Source organism: Ostrinia nubilalis, chromosome 1 (assembly GCF_963855985.1).
Source record: "Ostrinia nubilalis chromosome 1, ilOstNubi1.1, whole genome shotgun sequence".
NCBI classification, from domain to species: domain Eukaryota; kingdom Metazoa; phylum Arthropoda; class Insecta; order Lepidoptera; family Crambidae; genus Ostrinia; species Ostrinia nubilalis.
This window is the reverse complement of record NC_087088.1, coordinates 16,652,384-16,672,665: the sequence shown is the minus strand read 5'-3', so window position 1 is coordinate 16,672,665 and position 20,282 is coordinate 16,652,384. Positions and strand designations below refer to the sequence as shown.

Here is a 20,282-nt window from a genome sequence, read left to right as displayed (position 1 = left end):
TGCCGTGGACGGGTGAAAACTGAAGCTGAAAGAATCAAGGAAACTTTCATGGGTTACTTACAAAATAATTGAATTAATAAGCTTCTCTTTTAGCCATCTTCCGACCCCATTTACTCTCTAAAGGGCACATAATTAAAGGGGAAGTCCCAAGAATGGGTGAAAACTGAAGCTGATAGAATCAAGAAAGCCTTAGGCCCTTCCCTACAAAATTATTGAATTAAAAAAAGCTTCTCTCTTAAGGATCTTCCCCATTTACTCTCTATAGGGAACAAAATTAGAGGGGAAGTGCCGTGGACTGGTGAAAACTGAAGCTGATAGAATCGTGGAATCCTTCATGGGTTCCCTACAAAATAATTGAATTAAAAAGCTACTTAAAAATAATTGAAATAAATCCAAGTCATAATAATGCTCAATAGTACTATAGGAAGATCCAGATTGTCTTTTAGTGTATTGTAAGTTACATAAATCAATTTACTGGTCACTGAAAAAAAGATAGGTAGCTGTTAACAAAATACATGGCTTAGCTCAAAGGGAAAACGGCTCATAAGCCTAATCCCGAAAGGTGGATTCTGGATTAAGCTTGCAACAATTAACTGTTTGCACGCTTTTCGGGAAACCCTCATCATCCGGAGGGTAGCTGCGATCTCACGCTTTCAAGGTGACGCCGCGGCCGTGACCCAAAAAGCCGACAGCGGGATTGGGAACCCCCTATTTTGCAGCATTCAAGGACGAGTCCTGTTTGCAGCATCTGGCGGCAATCGATTTTCTGAGGCAGCGCCAAAATGATTTATGACAGATCCGGGGCCATATTTTGATAAGCTCCATAAATAAGTCCTCGGTGCGGACGGAAATAGGTATGTAGAGATTAATTAATATTTATTCAACTTCATGTTCATTTACGAATAACCTAACTCATGTCTACACTCACAAATAGTAAGGCTATTAAAATATGGTACCTACTCTGATTGAGGTACTTAAACATTGTAAAGTTTAAAAAACTGAACTACATAGTTTCTGCGTAAAAAAAGGAGCAAATCATCCACCCATTATCCACGCTTTCAAAATCATACCTTAATTATAACAGAATGCAACTAAAAAGCAATGACAACTAAAGATCTTTTCATATTAAAAAAAATAAAGCATTGATTGAGTAGATAAAGTTAAAGTCATCATCTATTTTACGAATATTTCTTGTCTTGCCAAATCCGGCTTACTGAAACTGTGTGGTGGCCCTACTTGAGACATCCGTTTCCGCTCTTGAACTTCGAGGGGCATGAAAGGGGCGGTTGTAATCTTCCCTCTCGTTACTGAATGAGTCACCTTTCAAGAGGGTTGATCTGAAACATCAAAACACACTCAAGTTACCGCTATTAAGTTAAATAGGTACTCGTACCACATAATTGAAATTACATAAAATAATGGTTACATTATTTAATGTAGATTTTTAGACAAGAAGCTTTAAATAGCGTTACTTACTAAGTATTTAAGAATGATTAAATTGAATTGTAAAATTGTTAGGTTGTTTGTTAATTAGTCCTACTAATGTAATGTTTTAATGTTTTAATGTTTTAGTGTCAGCATAGTTTATTTTATTATTTTTAATTTATAGTTATGTGGTGATGTGGTTATCTAAACGATTCGACATTTCCAACTCAATATGATATTCTGTGGAAATCTGTAATTAGCTGTAAGTTTTATTCAATACTAATGTATAATATTACCATAATGTATCGCCGTTGATTTCCCAAATAAATAAAATAAAATAAAATAATATTATAAATGCGAAAGTTTGTGTGGATGTTTGTTACTCTTTCACGCAAAAACTACTGAACGTATTTTGATGAAACTTTACAGTATTATTGTTTATAACCCAGAATAACATAACTATAGGCTATAATTTATGACGATATGAGACAAACTAAATTTCACGCGGGTGAAGCCGCGGGCAAAAGCGTAAGCGTAGTATGTAATACAGGTATTCGGGCGTATTTCGCATGATTAAGCTTATTGTTAAAATTATCATTTTCAGTAAGATTTTTTATAATGACGCTTCAAATTGCCTTGCTCTTTCTTTCATGAGAAACTCTTTGAGAAAGAGACGGATGTTAATGAGAGCTAAATCTGCGACATTTTTGGCTACGACAATGTTCATCTTTTGAGTCTTCATATTTTGTTAATTTTTACAAGAATGTCACATCAAGTAGCTTCGTTCGGTACCTTTTTGGTACTTACGATGCTCCATTTCCTCTTGTATACCTTACCTAATTAATCAACGTCCAAGGCTGAACGTATTTGTTGATGGCACACAGGGATTAAACACCTGCTTCCCCTCATTACGCCCATACCCCAGCGCGGGTGGGGGTGAAATTAAGTCGAAGCCTACTCCCATCCAATCTGCAGAAGTTATTGCATTACGTCTGCCCCAGGCTTATACGAAGTACCAGCACTAATTGGATTTACATCGGAGAAATCATTTTGCAATTTGATTGGAGAAAGTCAGGGCTAACCAGGGAAAGTAGCTGACCAAATTAACCTTTTTAAAGCGCTTTTCGACGTCTCTCTATTATTAATGAATATGACTGTATTTAAAAACAATTTGAAACCACTTTGCATACTTCTGATTGAATTGAAACCATAAAGATTTCTCTTTAAAATTCAGCTCTCTGAACCATTCACCAAAAAAGCGTCAAACAAACTATGAAAAAAAAAGAGAATTCTTGGAGATAGTAGGCACTTCTAGAGTAATTAATCAGTTCTTAATTGCTGTATTAACTACACTATGATTAAATTAATTTTACCGGAGTGGTTAATTAGGCTTATGTAAACCAATCAGCAGTTAATAATCATTTAACGAGCTGGTTATTTACTAATCAGTTAATGGATTAGGTCGTTTAGTAATCACTTAACAAGGTGATATTTGTGTTCAAATTAAAATATGGTCGCTTTAGCTAAATATTTTGGAAGAGGTAACTTACGTAATCAGCTACAACTTTAGGCTGAAAATTGGCAAGTTAAAAGTATGGTTCAAAAATTACTATTTTGGCAGCAGAATCAAGAAAGATAAAAGGAGGAGATGACTTAATCAAAAAAATATTAAGAATATCAGGAAAGCGTAAAAGGGTAGTTCTCGGGGGTGCTGAAATAAAAAGATATGCATCAAGTATACGGGTGAATGGGGAATCCAGGGGAAAATATCGACCCAAAGAAATGGGCCAAGGACGGCTCCTTGCAGGACTCCACGGGGTGTGATTGTCGTTATTACTCGTGCATGCTGAACGTTGAAGGTCAACACAAAAGTCGAACGTTATTATATCATCTATTATGAATCCTGATTTAATGGAATAGCAACTTCTAAAGGTTAATGGAATACCGAAGTTTTTGTGGATATAGATATTTGTACATGTGATTTATGTCTTCTATGTAGAAGGAAAATGTATGAAACAGTAAGTGTTATACCTACTCAGTTAGATAATGTACCTACATTTTTTCGAGTTTTCTAAATTCTGAGCTATAGGACCGTGAAGAAAGAGGCCGTAAATGAATTTCAATCTATTGTAGTATATTAAAATCCATGGTAGTATTGACTATCATACTACTACATTAGTCTGTGCTCCTACTACTAAGATGTATGAATATTGTAGGACTATCATCTAATCTTAGTTCCCTTTGTCCCCAGGACATCTCTACCAGTGGCCCAATTCAGTCGCGGCGACTTCTCCCTCTGGTCGGTGCTGAAGAACTGCGTCGGGAAGGAGCTGTCCAAGATCACCATGCCGGTGGTGTTCAACGAGCCGCTGTCCTTCCTCCAGAGGATGCTGGAGTATCTGGAATACGCGCATCTGCTGAGGATGGCGTCGGAACAGACGGACCCTGTGGCCAGGATGGAGTATATTGCTGGTAAGCAACTGCTTCATCATCATTATCAGCCATAGGACTCCGCTCCAAGATCACCATGCCGGTGGTGTTCAACGAACCGCTGTCCTTCCTCTAGAGGATGTTGAAGTATCTGGAGTACGCGCATCTGCTGAGGATGGCGTCGGAACAGACAGACCCTGTGGCCAGGATGGAGTAGGTATATTGCTGGTAAGCAACTGCTTCATCATCGTTATCAGCCATACGACTCCGCTCCAAGATCCCCATGCCGGTGGTGTTCAACAAGCCGCTGTCCTTCCTCCAGAGGATGCTGGAGTATCTGGAGTACGCGCATCTGCTGAGGATGGCTTCGGAGCTGACAGACCCTGTGGCCAGGATGGAGTATATTGCATTTAAGCAACTGCTTCATCATCATTACCAGCCATAGGACTACGCTTCAAGATCACCATACCGGTGGTGTTCAATTTAATGTAAATTTTTCTTTTGCAGTTAGGCCAGAGATGCAAAAAATGGACCGAATGATTAGAGAATGAATTTCCTTCGACTAATTTTGCGTCCTACATTTGTTACCAGTTTCGTTGTTGGGATTCCTAAACATTTTATCTGATGAGATTACTATTTAGCTATTATTTTTCAAACCAAAATAGCTTATCTTTGACATAAAATACATTTTTTCTCATTATTTTCTGAACTTAATCTTTCATGACTAATGAACGGAAATTAGAAAAGCATTGAAAATATTTCCCCAACAACATTCATCAAACATCAAAACACCTAATAAACTAACTTCAAATGGCAGGGTAAGGGGAATAGTGGTCCAAATTAACCATAATCATCAAAGAGCCTATTGGAATTAGATTGCTCACTAACTAATTCGAGGAAGGTCAGACCTTTAGCGGATTGGGAGGTAATTTTGTTGGCGTGCGAAGTTTGACTCTACTATACATATACAAAATGGAATTCAAGACAGGAACCTTTACTTATAAAGGAACTTTTAAGCTGTAGGAAGCTTTAAAATAAGAAACAAAAGATTTATATTGAGACTTCCCAGTGGGCAAACAACCTTCAGATTACTAAAAGTTTTGTAAAGAAATTCAGACCACTGGCACTGTCGACGCTGCATTGGTAAAACTCCTGGATTCTCCCATTACAGGTCTAGCATAGATATTTACACCCGATGTCCAGAAAGTACTCTTAAAAATGTTATGGTGGAATCAGTTGAATTATGATTATAAAACTTTATCTATCTAAGAAAATTCTACAAAGGTCCACGTCCCATAAAATGAGGTCATCAAAAGTATGAACTTATTAAGAAGGACTACGAATATTATACGGTCTACGCAACAATAAACTATAAAAACATAAAATAAAACTTGGCGGGTTTCTTACATGGGTCTAACTCTATAATCGCACTTGGTCCAAGTTTGACATCGTTATCGCAGGGATACAGTTCAAGTTTGGCGAACAAAACAAATAAAGTTAACTTTTATGGTTGTTTCCTTCAGTTAGTTTGAAACAACGCATGTCACAATAACAAGTAAACACAGTAGGTCCGTTTAATTGAACACGGCCTAAAGGCCGCGCGCGCTGGTCACCAAGAAAAAAACTACATTCTTTTTCATCGCCCAATATCGATGTTCTTTTGTTTTGCCTATTCACGTTTTTTTAAACGGCGTGTAACGGCCATAATGTTGTGTTTTGTGAGTGTAAAAGGAATAGGTACTCAAGATACGATAAAACGTTGTGCGAAATCAAAACAAAAGAACATCGACATTGGGCGATGAAAAAAGAAAATATTTCTTAGTGGCCAGCGTCGCGTGGCCGTGTGCGTTTTTAAACAAACCTACTGTGTTAATAAGATAAAGCAGGCCGATTCGGTGGACCGATCATCTGATAAAAGTCACGGGAAGCACATGATGTAGGCAGAGCATTGCAGATCGTTGTGAAAATCTTTGAGTAAGGTATTTACAGAAGCGGACGTCCTTAGTTCTTAACGAATAAAACGATATTGAAACTTTTTTGCAATATTGTAAAATTTCCGTCTATGTAACAGATAATAAGTAATATCAATGTAATCATCAGTAATGTATGATTATTTTCACAGCGTTTGCCGTGAGTGCGTTAGCTTCGAACTGGGAGCGGCTGGGCAAGCCCTTCAACCCACTGCTGGGAGAGACCTACGAGCTGGAGCGTCAGGAGTTTAGAGCAGTTTGCGAGCAGGTTAGAAATATGTTGATTTTGGTCAGTAGTTAATATAATGAGACTTGTTGAGGACGGGACTATTCCCACCTCTCGTTTCCACCACTGCAACTACTGTGTAGCCAGGATCTACAGACCGTCAATAAAAACCCAACCAATGAAGATCAAGACTTTTCGAGGAAGAAAAAATGGCGTTTTTAAAGCTCTTGGCATAGGTTAACTGTTCAATCCATTCTCTACGAGATAGGAACACTTGATGATCGCTTTTTTATTTCGTTTCATTTTCTTAGTTTGAAGAGAAAGAGATTCGCTATCGCTCTTCAAATCAGAATACATGCTAGATACTTAATAATAGATCCCACAGTGAATGCGGTAGTGCTTGAATAGGAATTTAATCACGAGCAACATCGACATTGTTTCCCCGCCGCAGTGCAACGGGAGTAAAAGTGCATGTTCAATTATTCATGTTTCAATTTTAGCTATGTATGTTAGCAATTGGGGCTAGATTTCCCTAATGGTCCTTTGTTAAATAGCGAGTGAAGTAGCAGATAGTCCGGGATTCGCCTTGAATTTATTTGCTTTTATTTTTCTTGACAGTTCGAAAAACGAGAACGGCTTACCAGGTGACTGGTATTTATTGGTACAAATCGAACATTTGTAATTTGGAAAAATGCCAAGATGTTAACCAGTGTTCAGAGTTAAAGTCGTGCCAAAAAAGTGTTATTAGAGCGAAAAGTGCTAGTATAGAACATTTTGCCTATTGTTCATTTGAAGAAGCACTTCTGATTCTGACACAATCAAAAATACATAAAGATATTTGGTTATTTGGGCTTGTTTCATTCTCATAATTGATGAGTACCTAAGTGAACTGCGACTGGTTCATTTTATGATGTAGCTTAGAAATATCAACGCCAGCTAATATAGCTCTTATGTTAGCGTCTCGTTTCCACGTCTGAACCTGAAAACCAAATTTTTGTTCATCATTTAGGTGTCTTACCGGTCATTGGAGGTATGCGTAAAGCATTCCCAACCCGACTGTCCAACGCAGGGAGTGTAGTCTAAATCCTGCATTTGCCTCTGGTAAATTAGACAGGATCGTCCTACTGGAACGGAGACCAAATGTCATGATGATGATCTTCTTCTTAGTCTTTTTGCTCTTGGCAGAGCGGTCGTAGTGATGTTGAGGCGTCCATATCAATTTTAGAGGTGAATACAGCTCTTCGTATGGTTTCCTGCTATCTCGTGTTGGAGTAGTGATGATGATTATTATTATTTTAATCTACCCAGGTGTCTCATCACCCGCCGGTGTCTGCATTCCACGCGGACAGCCCGCACTTCGTGTTCCACGGCTCGGTGCATCCAAAGCTCAAGTTCTGCGGCAAGAGCGTCGAGATACAGCCTAAAGGGCATGTCACCGTTGAGCTGCCGAGGTGAGTGTCAAGAGAAAAGTATTTTAAAAATTATAAATAACTTGAAAAAATCGAACTGCCTAAGGCGGGAATTGAATTGAATTGCAAGCGGAAGGTCGTGGGTTCAATTTCCGCCTTAAGCAGTTCGATTTTTTCAAGTTATTTATAATTTTCAAATTAGTTTGAGATGCGACTCTTAACGCTAAAAATTAAATAACTAAGAGAAAAGTATGTTTGAATTCTAGAATATTATAAAGAAGAGTTGCTGGTGATTTCCGTCCGTATTCACAAACATTACTATGAGGTCTCACAGTGCGCGTGGACGCACAGGGTGACACATGAACCAATCACAGAGCTCTATTTAACGCTGTGCGTTCGATTCGTTTGTAAATACGGACGTTAGGCCTGAAATAATATGAAAAGTACTTACAGGTAGAGGAGACAATCTAAATACTCTACAAGTAAAGAGAAATCATCAAGCAATGTAATTCATTTTAAGAAAAAATATATTCCTTGTGTCTGCAGTAAATTAGGGTTTTCGCGAATGAAAAATCCGCCAGATGGCAATACGTAGACGCGAGGTCCAAATGCTGCATGATTGGTTATTTTTGACATGACATTGACAGATATGTCAAAATCCACCAATCACGCAGCAGTCAGACCCCACATCCAAGTCCCGCCATCTAGCGGATCTTTCATTCGCGAAAACCCTCATGATTATTCAACAGGTGGGGAGAAGCCTACACCTGGACGAACGTCAACTGCTGCGTGCACAATGTGATCGTGGGCAAACTGTGGATCGAACAGTACGGGCCCATGGAGGTGGTGTGCCACGGCGGTGCGGGACTGAAGGCCAGCCTCAACTTCAAGCCGGCTGGCTTCAACAACCGGGACCTGCACCGCGTCGATGGCTTTATTTCCGACTCTAAGTAAGTTCGAATAAGGTATAAACTAGCAGTACGGGCCTATGGATGTGGTGTGACTAAAGGCCAGCCTCAACTTCAAGCCGGCCGGCTTCAACAACCGGGACCTGCACCGCGTCGATGGCTTCATTTCCGACTCTAAGTAAGTTGGAATAAGGTATAAACTAGCAGTACGGGCCCATGGAGGTGGTGTGCCACGGCGGCGCGGGACTGAAGGCTAGCCTCAACTTCAAGCCGGCCGGCTTCAACAACCGGGACCTACACCGCGTCGATGGCTTCATTTCCGACTCTAAGTAAGTTCGAATAGGGTATAAACTAGCAGCACGGGCCATGGAAGTGTGTGCCACGCCGCGGCGGCGCGGGACTGAAGGCCAGCCTCAACTTCAAGCCGGCCGGCTTCAACAACCGGGACCTGCACCGCGTTGATGGCTTCATTTCCGACTCTAAGTAAGTTGAAATAAGGTGTAAACTAGCAGCACGGGCCATGGAGGTGGTGTGACACGGCGGCGCGGGATTGAAGGCCAGCCTCAACTTCAAGCCGGCCGGCTTCAACAACCGGGACCTGCACCGTGTTGATGGCTTCATTTCCGACTCTAAGTAAGTTCGAATAAGGTATAAACTAGCAGCACGGGCCATGGAGGGAGGTGTGTGCCACGGCGGCGTCGGCCTCAAGGCTAGTCTCAACTTCAAGCCGGCCGGCTTCAACAACCGGGACCTGCACCGCGTCGATGGCTTCATTTCCGACTCTAAGTAAGTTGGAATAAGGTGTAAACTAGCAGCACGGGCCATGGAGGTGGTGTGCCACGGCGGCGCGGGATTGAAGGCCAGCCTCAACTTCAAGCCGGCCGGCTTCAACAACCGGGACCTGCACCGCGTCGATGGCTTTATTTCCGACTCTAAGTAAGTTGGAATAAGGTGTAAACTAGCAGTACGGGCCCATGGAGGTGGTGTGCCACGGCGGCCCGGGACTGAAGGCCAGCCTCAACTTCAAGCCGGCCGGCTTCAACAACCGGGACCTGCACCGCGTTGATGGCTTCATTTCCGACTCTAAGTAAGTTGGAATAAGGTGTAAACTAGCAGCACGGGCCATGGAAGTGTGTGCCACGGCGGCGCGGTACTGAAGGCCAGCCTCAACTTCAAGCCGGCCGGCTTCAACAACCGGGAACTGCACCGCGTCGATGGCTTCATTTCCGACTCTAAGTAAGTTGAAATAAGGTGTAAACTAGCAGTACGTGCCATGAAGGTGGTGTGACAAAGCGGTGTGGGACTCAAGGTTCAAGCCGGCTGGCTTTAACAACCGGGACCTACACCGCGTCGATGGCTTCATTTCCGACTCTAAGTAAGTTAAAAGAATAGTGTCTGTTAAATCTACTTTGCATTCTTTTGCCAGTTCGACGACCAGTGGAAACGATGTGTGGGGACAACCCCACTTATCGTTTCCACTGGTGCAACTCTCGTGTAACCTACTGCCCGATCTGGATGGGTCAGTGAAGGCCAAGTTTTGTCCCAGAAAGGAGTACAAGCGTCTTTGGTCTCTCCTCCATATTGGAACAGAATAGGATCAGTTCGAAACTATAAGGTTTTATCTTTGTTTACTCGTATAACTCGCTCATTAACAGCGAGTTTACATAAAATCATGTGTCATAGCAGTTTTCAGAAAATGAATTGTCCACCAAAAGCTGAAAATATTTCTGAAAGCGGAAATTATTGCATATTATATCTGTCCACTGCAGGCGCTATCTACCCCCAACTTTATTGACTCTGTGTTGAGAGTGCTCTGCACGAACCGAACTGCAGAATATTGCGGCGGGCGGATTGCATTTTCATAATATTATTATATTTGCATTTAAAGCTAGTCGTTTCAAGATAAATTATTGATGATAGCCACAGGTTTGTGTATTAGGAATAAGTTTGTAGCCCTGGTTCATATGGACTTAAAAATAAAGGACATAGATATAGCGTATATTAATCGATATAAGCCAGCCTTAACTTTTTGAATCCTGAATAATCAGTCTGGAATCTGGATATTTATTTTTATTGTATGGTTTCCCTGATACTTTAAGGGTTAAGTCTCTCACTCAGCTCCATGTGACATTGTTATATTTCCAAAAATACAGGTGTTCTGTTTTCTGATTGAGACTATCAGTGTAGTCTATGTAGGCCTTTAAGATTGCTTATAAGATTACACACAACTTACACCATAGAACAGAGATTTCAAAAGACCAGCCACATAATTTAGTTTATTTCGTATACGGAAAACACAAAATCCATGTCCATCATATTCCAATGAACGTAAACTATATGGGTCATAGTAGTGTTATTTGGTCGACGAGAATGAAAGTGGTCTGAGGGACTGGCGCGTGGCGCGCCGCCAAAAGCTGACTGTAAAGTTTGCGCTTAACGTGCCTGTGGCAGGGGAATTGAAATACATGAGAGAACTTGAGTACAGAATGAATGTTTTAATAACGATATTTTGTTAAAAATAAACAACATTTTGTATTGTGAATGTAATTTAAGACAGATTGACTTTTTATTTATTTAGTTATATTTAGCGACTAGCTGTGCCCGCGACTTCGTACGCGTGAAAACCTGTTTTCGCAACATTTTTCATTGTTGCTCTGCTCATATTGATCGTAGCGTGATGTTGTATAGCCTATAATAGCCTTCCTCGATAAATGGGCTATCCAACGCTGAAAGATTTTTTTCAAATCGGACTAGTAGTTCCGGAGATTAGCGCGTTCAAGTAAACAAACAAACAAACAAACAAACTCTTCAGCTAGGGGAGACTGGCCCAAAGCGGGCACTCCGCCTAAAGCGGGCACCCCCCTCTGAACTTACACTCATTTGCTCGACTTGTTGTCTTGTCTTGTTAACGTTATCCCCCCGCCCCGCCGCTCCCGCAGAAGTCGTGTACGCCACCTCCGAGTGACAACACCACGCGTGGACAGCGATAAACTAAATTCGTCAATTTTATTTGAAAAAACAAAGGTATGTTCGTTGTGTTTTGGATTAAACTGAGTGACGTACGTTATTATCAATGTATGCGTAATGTGTTGCACCTACTTAACCGTGTTTTAAGGATATTTCCTTGAAAATTATTAAAAAGGAAATATAGTTTATGTTTTATGAAACGTGGTGTGGCGCAAAAGGCAAAGTGAGCAGGGCAAAATGAGCATGCTCACTTTACCCTCTTCATAGCCATATAAACTAACTTGCTTTTATTGTTAGTCCTCTATATTTATCGTGTAGGTATAGTCCGTTTTTATTTGCTAGTCGAACAATGTACCTAAACAATCTTTTTACAACGTTTAAAGTAATATCAGTGAAAAAAATTAATAAATTAAATGATTTGAAAAGATATCGGCGTTCAACGATGACTTACCTACATAATAGGTTGTGAGCTTTGTGTTTATCTTATTTTAAAACGAATTATTTCGTTAAAAAGGAATATTAAGATTGTTTACAATATTGGACAAGCAAAAAAACAGACTTTAGCGTCGACATCAATCTCTTATTATTTAACTTTTTAGATGGTAAATAAATATAAAAGAAAATCACAACAAGGTTCTTGAAGTGAAGCTGTAATACTTCAGCTCAAAAGCTTCAAAATACTAGAAGATAATGATTCAAGACTGCATTATTCAAAGAGAGTTCCTTCTGATTAGTTTTATGTTTTAATTTTTATGTTATTTGATGATTTTTTATGTCTAGAATCTATTTTTTCGCAATACAGAAAGTATGACTCTCATTCTGTGTTTGAATAGAGACATTCCTTATTATTCAAAGGTCAAAATTATATAGTAAAAATAAAAAAAAAACTATTACCCTCTGCATGCCCGTTTTGCCCGTGTGCCGGTGCTCGCTTTAGGCCACCCCCTCGGGCAAAGTGAGCAAGTGATAGTGTTTCGTATTTGAGTGCCTACTTTTTATATATTAGACAAATGAATGATTTGAAAACGCCATGTCAAACTACAATAAATGTAGTAACTGATCACGATAAAAACTTATTCCGTTTTGCTTATTCTGTGTGTTTTTTTCCTACTTTACCTTAAGGTGCCCGCTTTGGGCCAGTCTCCCCTATATATTATACAGTGTGTCCGGGCATGTAGTGATCAAACTTTAAGGGCGAAATCTATGGACAATTTTATCGGTGAAAATACTTTAAATTTGGGGCTTGACCCATTTCTCGCATATTTACAAATATTTAAGTTTTTAATTTTAAGTTTTCACCTCTTCCTTCAAAAACAAGTGATAGCGTGGGTAACTTAACATTAATAAGCAAATATTTTATATCATGCGATAGCCAATAAAATTATCTTTTAGTAGAATTAGAAAACAGACACAAGTTTCATACATTTTAAGGGAGTAAGAATGGATTTAATTAGAAATAAACATGTTTTTTTTTCACACCTTTTTCAGTTATCCTATCCCAACACAAGAAAAACCAGGTCGTTAAGGTATGTTTTATTTGCATTGTATTATTAGTATTTGAGCCATTCTACAAAACGAATGTAAATTTATTAGTCTACGTCTATTAGTTTCGACATAATTGTTGAACATAGATACCCATTCCCAGCGGTTTACATAGTAATCGGAATAGGTTGTGTGATTCTTTCAGGCAGTGCATTTTCGCATGTCGCGTGCGCTATGGAAACCGCTGGGAAGGGGTATCTTTGTTCAACAATTACGTCGAAACTAATAGACGTAGACTAATAAATTTACATTCGTTTTGTAGAATAGCTCAAATACTAATAATAAAATGCAAATAAAACATACCTTAACGACCTGGTTTTTCTTGTGTTGGGAAATAACTGAAAAAGATGTGAAAAAAATCATGTTTATTTCTAATTAAATCCATTCTTACACCCTTAAAATGTATGAAACTTGTATCTGTTTTCTACTTTTACTAATAGAGAATTTTATTGGCTATCGCATGTAATAAAATTTTTGCTTATTAATGTTAAACTACCCACGCTATCACTTGCTTTTGAAGGAAGAGGTGAAAACTTAAAATTAAAAACTTAAATCCTTGTAAATATGCGAGAAATGGGTCAAGCCCCAAATTTAAAGTATTTTCACCGATAAAATTGTCCATAGATTACGCCCTTAAAGTTTGATCACTACATGCCCGGACACACTGTATATTAGTATAGATGATAATAAAAATAAATTAAGAAATGCTGATTAGATTGGTGGATTAGTTGTTGTTGTAGCTAACATTAGTTTTTGTTGTTTTATCTAAGCACTAAGTTATTAGGCATAGTTGTGTGCAGTTGTAATTGGTCCATAGATTTGTAAGTGATTTGTAGCTGTATTTTTTTACTAAATAAGTAGTATTCTATGTACTGTAACTGTACCTATTAATAAATAAATAAATAAAAAAATATCGACTAAACGCGACTTCTCTAGGCACACACACAACACATTTATTATTACCCTATTAGTATAGGTACTCGTATTGCATGGACAACATTTACTAAACTAGGCGGGCGGGAACTCTACTCGTAATAGCAAATGGACTTTTAAGCTGTTCTTTTCTTTTTCAAGCAAAAAGCGGCTGCGCTTCCTATACGGCAAGTGGACGGAGTACATCAAGTGCTGCAGCGCGGCGGCTCACGAGCAGTGGGCCAAGGAGCGCGGCGATGAAGCCACGGGGCAGACACCTTCTCACACGCCCAAGAAGGTGCTGGCCAAGCTTAACAGCTTCAAGGTGGGAGCCCTGCGCTCCATGTCCATCCAAGACGTAAGTGCCATTTGAAACTTTAGTGTATAGAAACAAGGGTAAGTTTAGACTGAGCAGTGGGTCAAGGAGCGCGGTGATGAAGCCACGGGGCAGACGCCCTCGCACACACCTAAGAAAGTGCTCGCCAAGCTCAACAGCTTCAAGGTCGGAGCCCTGCGCTCCATGTCCATTCAAGATGAAAGTGCCATTTGTAACTTAAGTGTTCAGAAAGAAAGATGAGTTTAGTTAGAGAAGTGGATCAAGAAGCGCGGTGATAAGGCCACGGGGCAGACACCTTCGCACACGCCCAAGAAAGTGCTCGCTAAACTCAACATCTTAAAGGTGGGAGCCCTGCGCTCCATGTCCATTCAAGACGTAAGTCCTATTTATAACTTAAGTGCACAAAAACTAAATTAAGTTTAGCAGGAGCTGTGACGCCCTCGAAAAAACATTCTGACTATGAGACTGTTACTTTCGTTCGACTGACTTTAAAAACAAAGATCTTTCTAGATACTAAAATCAGCCTAATATAATTTTCAGAATGACGAACCAGAAAACACGGACGAGGTGCCCAAACCTGACGACTCGTTCAATATCGACATTCCAGGGTCGGTCACGCTTTGGGAGGCGCGGCCCAGGCCTACGAATAGCGCACAAGTAAGTTATCCCTGTTCCTATTCTTTTAAATTTGCATCAATTAATACAAATTAGTATATCAAACAGTACTTAGGTAAATTTTGTTAATTTTAAAAAGAAACTAAGTAACGCCACTCCTGTGTAGCTAGGATCTTCAGCTTAACCACCAATAAAAATCCAACCAGCTAGAGAGACACGTCAAGCAATTTATAAAAACACTCAATATCTTTTCAATCCCCAGTACTACCAATTCACGGAGTTCGCCATGTCCCTCAACGAACTAGAACGGGATATGAAAGGCCAGCTCTGCCCGACGGACAGCCGGCTGCGGCCCGACGTCAGGCTGTTGGAACAGGGCGAGATCGACGCAGCTGCTGCTGAGAAGACCCGGCTGGAGGAGAAGCAGCGGACCGCTAGGAAGGCTCTGAAGAAGAGCCCGGATGGGTGGCAGCCAAGGTGAGATTGTAGGGCCAGGGGACTTAAATATACCTGAGTGACAGGGTACTTATAGGTATAAGTACTCACCTGAGTACCAGGGCACTTATACCTGAGTACCAGGGTACGTAAATATACATCCATCTAAGACGTAGGTGCCATTTGAAACTTTAGTGCATAGACACAAAGGTGAGTTTAGCATGAGCAACATTCTGGCGGGATATAAAAGGCCAGCTCTGCCCGACGGACAGCCGGCTGCGGCCCGACGTCAGGCTGTTGGAACAGGGCGAGATCGACGCGGCTGCTGCCGAAAAGACCCGGCTGAAGGAGAAGCAGCGGACCGCTTGGAAGGCTCTCAAAAAGAGCCCGGATGAGATTGTAGTGCCAGGGGACTTAATTACACCTCAGTGACAGGGTACTTAAATGTAATTGAGTACCAGGGTACTTATACCTGAGTACCAGGGTACTTATACCTGAGTAGGTACCAGGGTACTTATTCCTGAGTACCAGGGTACCTTAAAACCTGAGTACCATGGTACCTTATACCTGAGTACCAGGGTACATAAACAAATCTGAGTAACGGGTGCTTACAATATTTGTGTTGTGTTTGAAGGACACTTTTATGAGTCCCAAATATTACTTATAAATCGAAAAATTGGCGGAACCATATACACTGTGTTCCAATATGAGGCATGATGTGGCAAAGCCCTACTATCTGACGTCTTCTTAGAACGATAGCCTGCTTGTGTATAGAAATCTTTAGTTTGGTAGTTTTAGAACCACTGAAAACACCATTAATCTGATTCCCAGGTGGTTCAGCCAAGGCACAAATCCCTACACGAAGCAGGAGGACTGGCTGTACAACGGCGGGTACTGGGATCGCAACTACCAACATCTTAAAGACGTTGATATATTTTAAGGTAATTTCATAAAATGTACTCTTCTAAATGTTAGTAATAAGTAAGTGTGAGGCAGCGACATAGAGCATTAAAAGACATATTATATTAGTTACTTAAATATTTATATATGTTATATGTATATGTATGTATTAATATAGCATTGGAAATTCCATAGAAAATAAGTGAATGTTAGTTGTCAGCTATAGTAAAATAATCATGACATGATTTGTACGTATCAGAGTGATATTAAGATTGCATTTAATAATTTAAGAGAGTAGTTATTATTGTATTTAATAAGAAGCGCTCTATTTGTACATAAACCGTCATCAGCTTTTAGAAGGAAGAGTTTGCTTCGTCAAGTTTTGAATAGTAGCAGGCCTGTTCATCTCCGCGAGTTTACATCGAAAACAAAACAAGCACGATGGCACCCTACAGGATTACTATTCGACAAGGCCTCACATACGAGCGATCATTGACTCACGCACGCTTGTATAATTATGATAGAAAAAAATAAAGGAAATAGTGTACTAAATACTGTGCAGTATTTAACTGCCTAAATAATAATAAAAACACAGATTTTTTTTAAGTTGCCTGAAGACACTAAGAGGTAAATAAGTGGTTAAAATTATTCATAATTCATGCTTAATCATGTATTTCCTCCGCCATTTTCTGCAGTTTGGCACCTCACGTCACTCATTATTTTACCGAAGTCAGCCCTATGGCTTCGGCGCAACCAATCACTGACGTTTGTCAACAAAATGGTGCTTGACACTTGAGACAAGCTAAATTACACCATATTGCTAATGACATTGAGCATACATTTTTTTAAATACCTTCGCGAAGTAAAGCTTCTGTACGTAGTACTTATTATTATTCTGTGATAGTAGTAACAATAATATAATTTGTAAATACGAGTACAAATATTTTCTAATACCTAGTCTCCAATAACCCCTTGTGGTTAGGTAAAATGCCTAAGTTACGAGTGGATTCACCGTTTCTCGATTGACACTGACACAATGGGCTACTGTCGCTTCTTTTAAACAGTCTTAATTGCGACTCTATCATCAAACTTTTCAGTCTAGCTTACTTGTTACAACACAAGTTGCAACAAGTAAGCTAGACTGAAAAGATTGATTTTTTTTTTTACTGAATTCGCAAAAATTATAAAATTGAAATTATAAGAAAAGTTTTTTTTTTCACATTTTAACACCAGCAATGATAATTTTGAACATTACTTCGACTACTTTTGCATTACTTGGTGACAGTAGACTGTTTCTTCTAAGAGAACATGACGGGGCGCACAGTGACGAAGCAGACCTAAGGCGGCGCGACCTTTAATAGAATTAGTTAGAATAATAAGGAAAGTAGTTATCTAAAATTACTGTAAAGATTATTAGGATATTATCAAGGGACATAAAAATATTAATTTTAGCAAACAAGAAGGTTTTGTTACAAATATCTTACTACATACTTACCATGGATATACTCGTACAAACTGATATTAGTTCAGGCTGCCTAGTATGAAAATCCGAACAAAATCTGTACCTACAGTCTTGGAGCTATCCATATCGAATATCATTTTCAGTTGTTTTCAAGATTTTTATATAAAACATAATGCATTATAAGCTTAATAGCAGTAACGCCCATTTTCTTTTTCTGTTATAATATGTATTTAACCAACATTATTTTTATAATGGTGTTCTCTACAGTCTACATCATGGAAGGTAGAGATAATGTAATTATATTATATAGGGTTGCTAGTAATTCAATGCGTTCATTTCAGATTTCTAACTTCGTAAGTATGGAAGAGTATTTTTAAAACCACCTTTGTCGAGCAATTTGAAGATATAAATTATTGTTCGGATTTAAAATCATAAAAATCCTATACTTTATGGTTCATTTACAGATAAGACCTATGGATAGGTCTTTTACACAAAAACCTTATTTTTAAATTATTTTAATTAATTACAAGACATCCTTAAATAAAATCCCTTCGAATTACTAATAACCCTGTATACAAGGAAAATGTAGTCATGGTTACCCAAAAGTAGTGACAATTTAAGTAACACAAAGTGTTACACTTAGCATAAGTTTTAATTTAAAGGGTTGATAGGGAGGGGGGGGGGGGTGTCTGACACCTAAATTAAACAAAATATTAATTAAAGTTCCAACAACGAAACATATAATAATATCATCTTAATCTCATACTGAATAAGTTTTTTATTTAGAACTGATTTCAGTTGGCGATTTTGGGACCTCCTCCTCGTTAAGTTGGGCGTAGGTTAAATATTTTTAGTTGATCTTCGGATGTAATATTATTATGTATTTTAAAACGATAATTTTAAGGAATTTTATTGTTATTGACACTGATTGATAAAACATGAGTAGAATGTATAATAATAATATTATTAATAATTAATTAAATAACTTTTAAGAAAGGTTAAATTATATTTTTATCGGAGTGCATGCAAATAAGCATTAATGTACGAGAAAAATGACGTTTACGTAGACCTACAGAATATGTATAATAACATTGTAGACCTACGACAGAAGTCGTATTTTCCGCAAAAATATCTGAGCTTTTGCGTTAATTAATAAATTAATAAAATATATTTTATTAAGGTAGGTAAATGTAAAATATGAAAAGTCAGAGGCTAAGAAGTAAGGTACTTGAGTATGAATTAGAGTGGATGTGCGGACCAGACGCAAAGGAACTATATCGAAGATGCAATATTTTTCTTGTAGTGGGGACTTATAATTATGGCGCGAATAAATAGTATAAGTGCTTAATAGTCAATAATATTAATTATTATAAGTATTTGTATTTGATAAATACCTATTAAGTCGACTTTTTCATCCATTTCTTAAATTTGAATAAAGTAGGAAAATTCGCATTTGTTTTAGTTCGGATATTGACTCAAAAAACAAGTTAAATATTTTAATAACTTTAAAACTCTCACGTATTTTTTTGTTTCCTTTTAAAAAACATAATTATGTATAAGTAAAATATAAATTAATATAGTAAGTATATTTAGAACTACATTTTTTTTTTTTAGAAAATTGGGACGTACTGTACGCTGCAGCGCTGGGTTATTCTCTAACATAAAAAATATATAAATATTTTATTTAATATGTACCTATAATGAGTATGTGTGACGTCAATTACTAATCAAATAATGTATAAGTATATGTTGTAGATTTTGTAGAGAGTAGCAGCTATTCTCAAAATGTATAGGTATGTTGTAGCTTGTTATTTAGATGATGAAATGAAAAAAAAATCCCTGATAATAACTAGTATTATTATTATTTTCATGCTTGAACTCAATACCTAATAAACACAATACTCTACTATACTTTAATATCACCCAATCGGGTAAAAAAGACAGAACCTGCCATCAATCATCATCAACATAATATTTTCATAAATAGTCGATGTCTGTAAAATTATAACCTAAAGAAATACTCCACAGTAAAATAGGTACATAGCAAAATATCTACTTAAAATAATAAGTATGCTAAAGCTCGCTTTATTGCCAAGAATGAATCCAATATTGTCATAGCCTTCGTTTTATTGTAACCTACATAACTTAGATTTAATGACAGTTAATATTACATTTATACACATAATATAAAGCACACTTACCAAACAGTTTAATGTGCGACTGTACTTATATTGTAATAAAACACACAGATCTTGAACACAAAATTAAGTTGTAAAATTGAATTAGACACTAAGATGATAAATAAACGTAAAAAATTATAAGTCTGTTTAAAAACAGAATGACACAAAATGTAACATAATTTTAGTAATAGCATACTATACTATTCTTGAATTCTTCCATATTAAGTATTATTACATAAGCTCCATTTTAACTATGTGCTGCCTCCTTCAAACATTGTATTTAAGCATAAAGTATGTATACGCGTTTTATACAAGGATACTTAAGTATAATTTTATTATAACTGCAAAAATAGTTATTTCTTTCGTTTACTGTGAAAGCTGTTGTTAAAATGTAATTAGACGAAATGTAGGCAAATTATATCTTCTAAGCATGTGTAGGAGACTGTGTAAAGTGTATTATGTTAAACTGATCTGTCTATATAAATAAATAGAAAACACTAGCAAACCTGTTTTTATTATATTCGTTTTCTCAGTGCTACGTTGAAATGAAAGTAGGTAAATGTA

At 38.1% G+C, this 20,282-nt stretch overlaps 1 protein-coding gene across 1 annotated transcript in view; it reads left to right on the top strand.

Annotated features, from left to right (window-relative positions):
- The window catches only part of LOC135076381 (oxysterol-binding protein-related protein 1), a 47,535-nt gene extending 30,978 nt beyond the window's left edge, over positions 1 to 16,557 (top strand). Inside the window, exons 3-10 of the mRNA XM_063970875.1 lie at positions 3,677 to 3,897; positions 5,978 to 6,093; positions 7,360 to 7,502; positions 8,210 to 8,410; positions 13,952 to 14,147; positions 14,667 to 14,783; positions 15,004 to 15,218; positions 16,008 to 16,557. Coding sequence (XP_063826945.1) covers positions 3,677 to 3,897; positions 5,978 to 6,093; positions 7,360 to 7,502; positions 8,210 to 8,410; positions 13,952 to 14,147; positions 14,667 to 14,783; positions 15,004 to 15,218; positions 16,008 to 16,116 — 1,318 coding nt within the window. The 3' untranslated portion in view covers positions 16,117 to 16,557. The remainder of the gene's footprint in view (positions 1 to 3,676; positions 3,898 to 5,977; positions 6,094 to 7,359; positions 7,503 to 8,209; positions 8,411 to 13,951; positions 14,148 to 14,666; positions 14,784 to 15,003; positions 15,219 to 16,007) is intronic.
- The last annotated feature ends 3,725 nt before the right edge of the window (positions 16,558 to 20,282 follow it).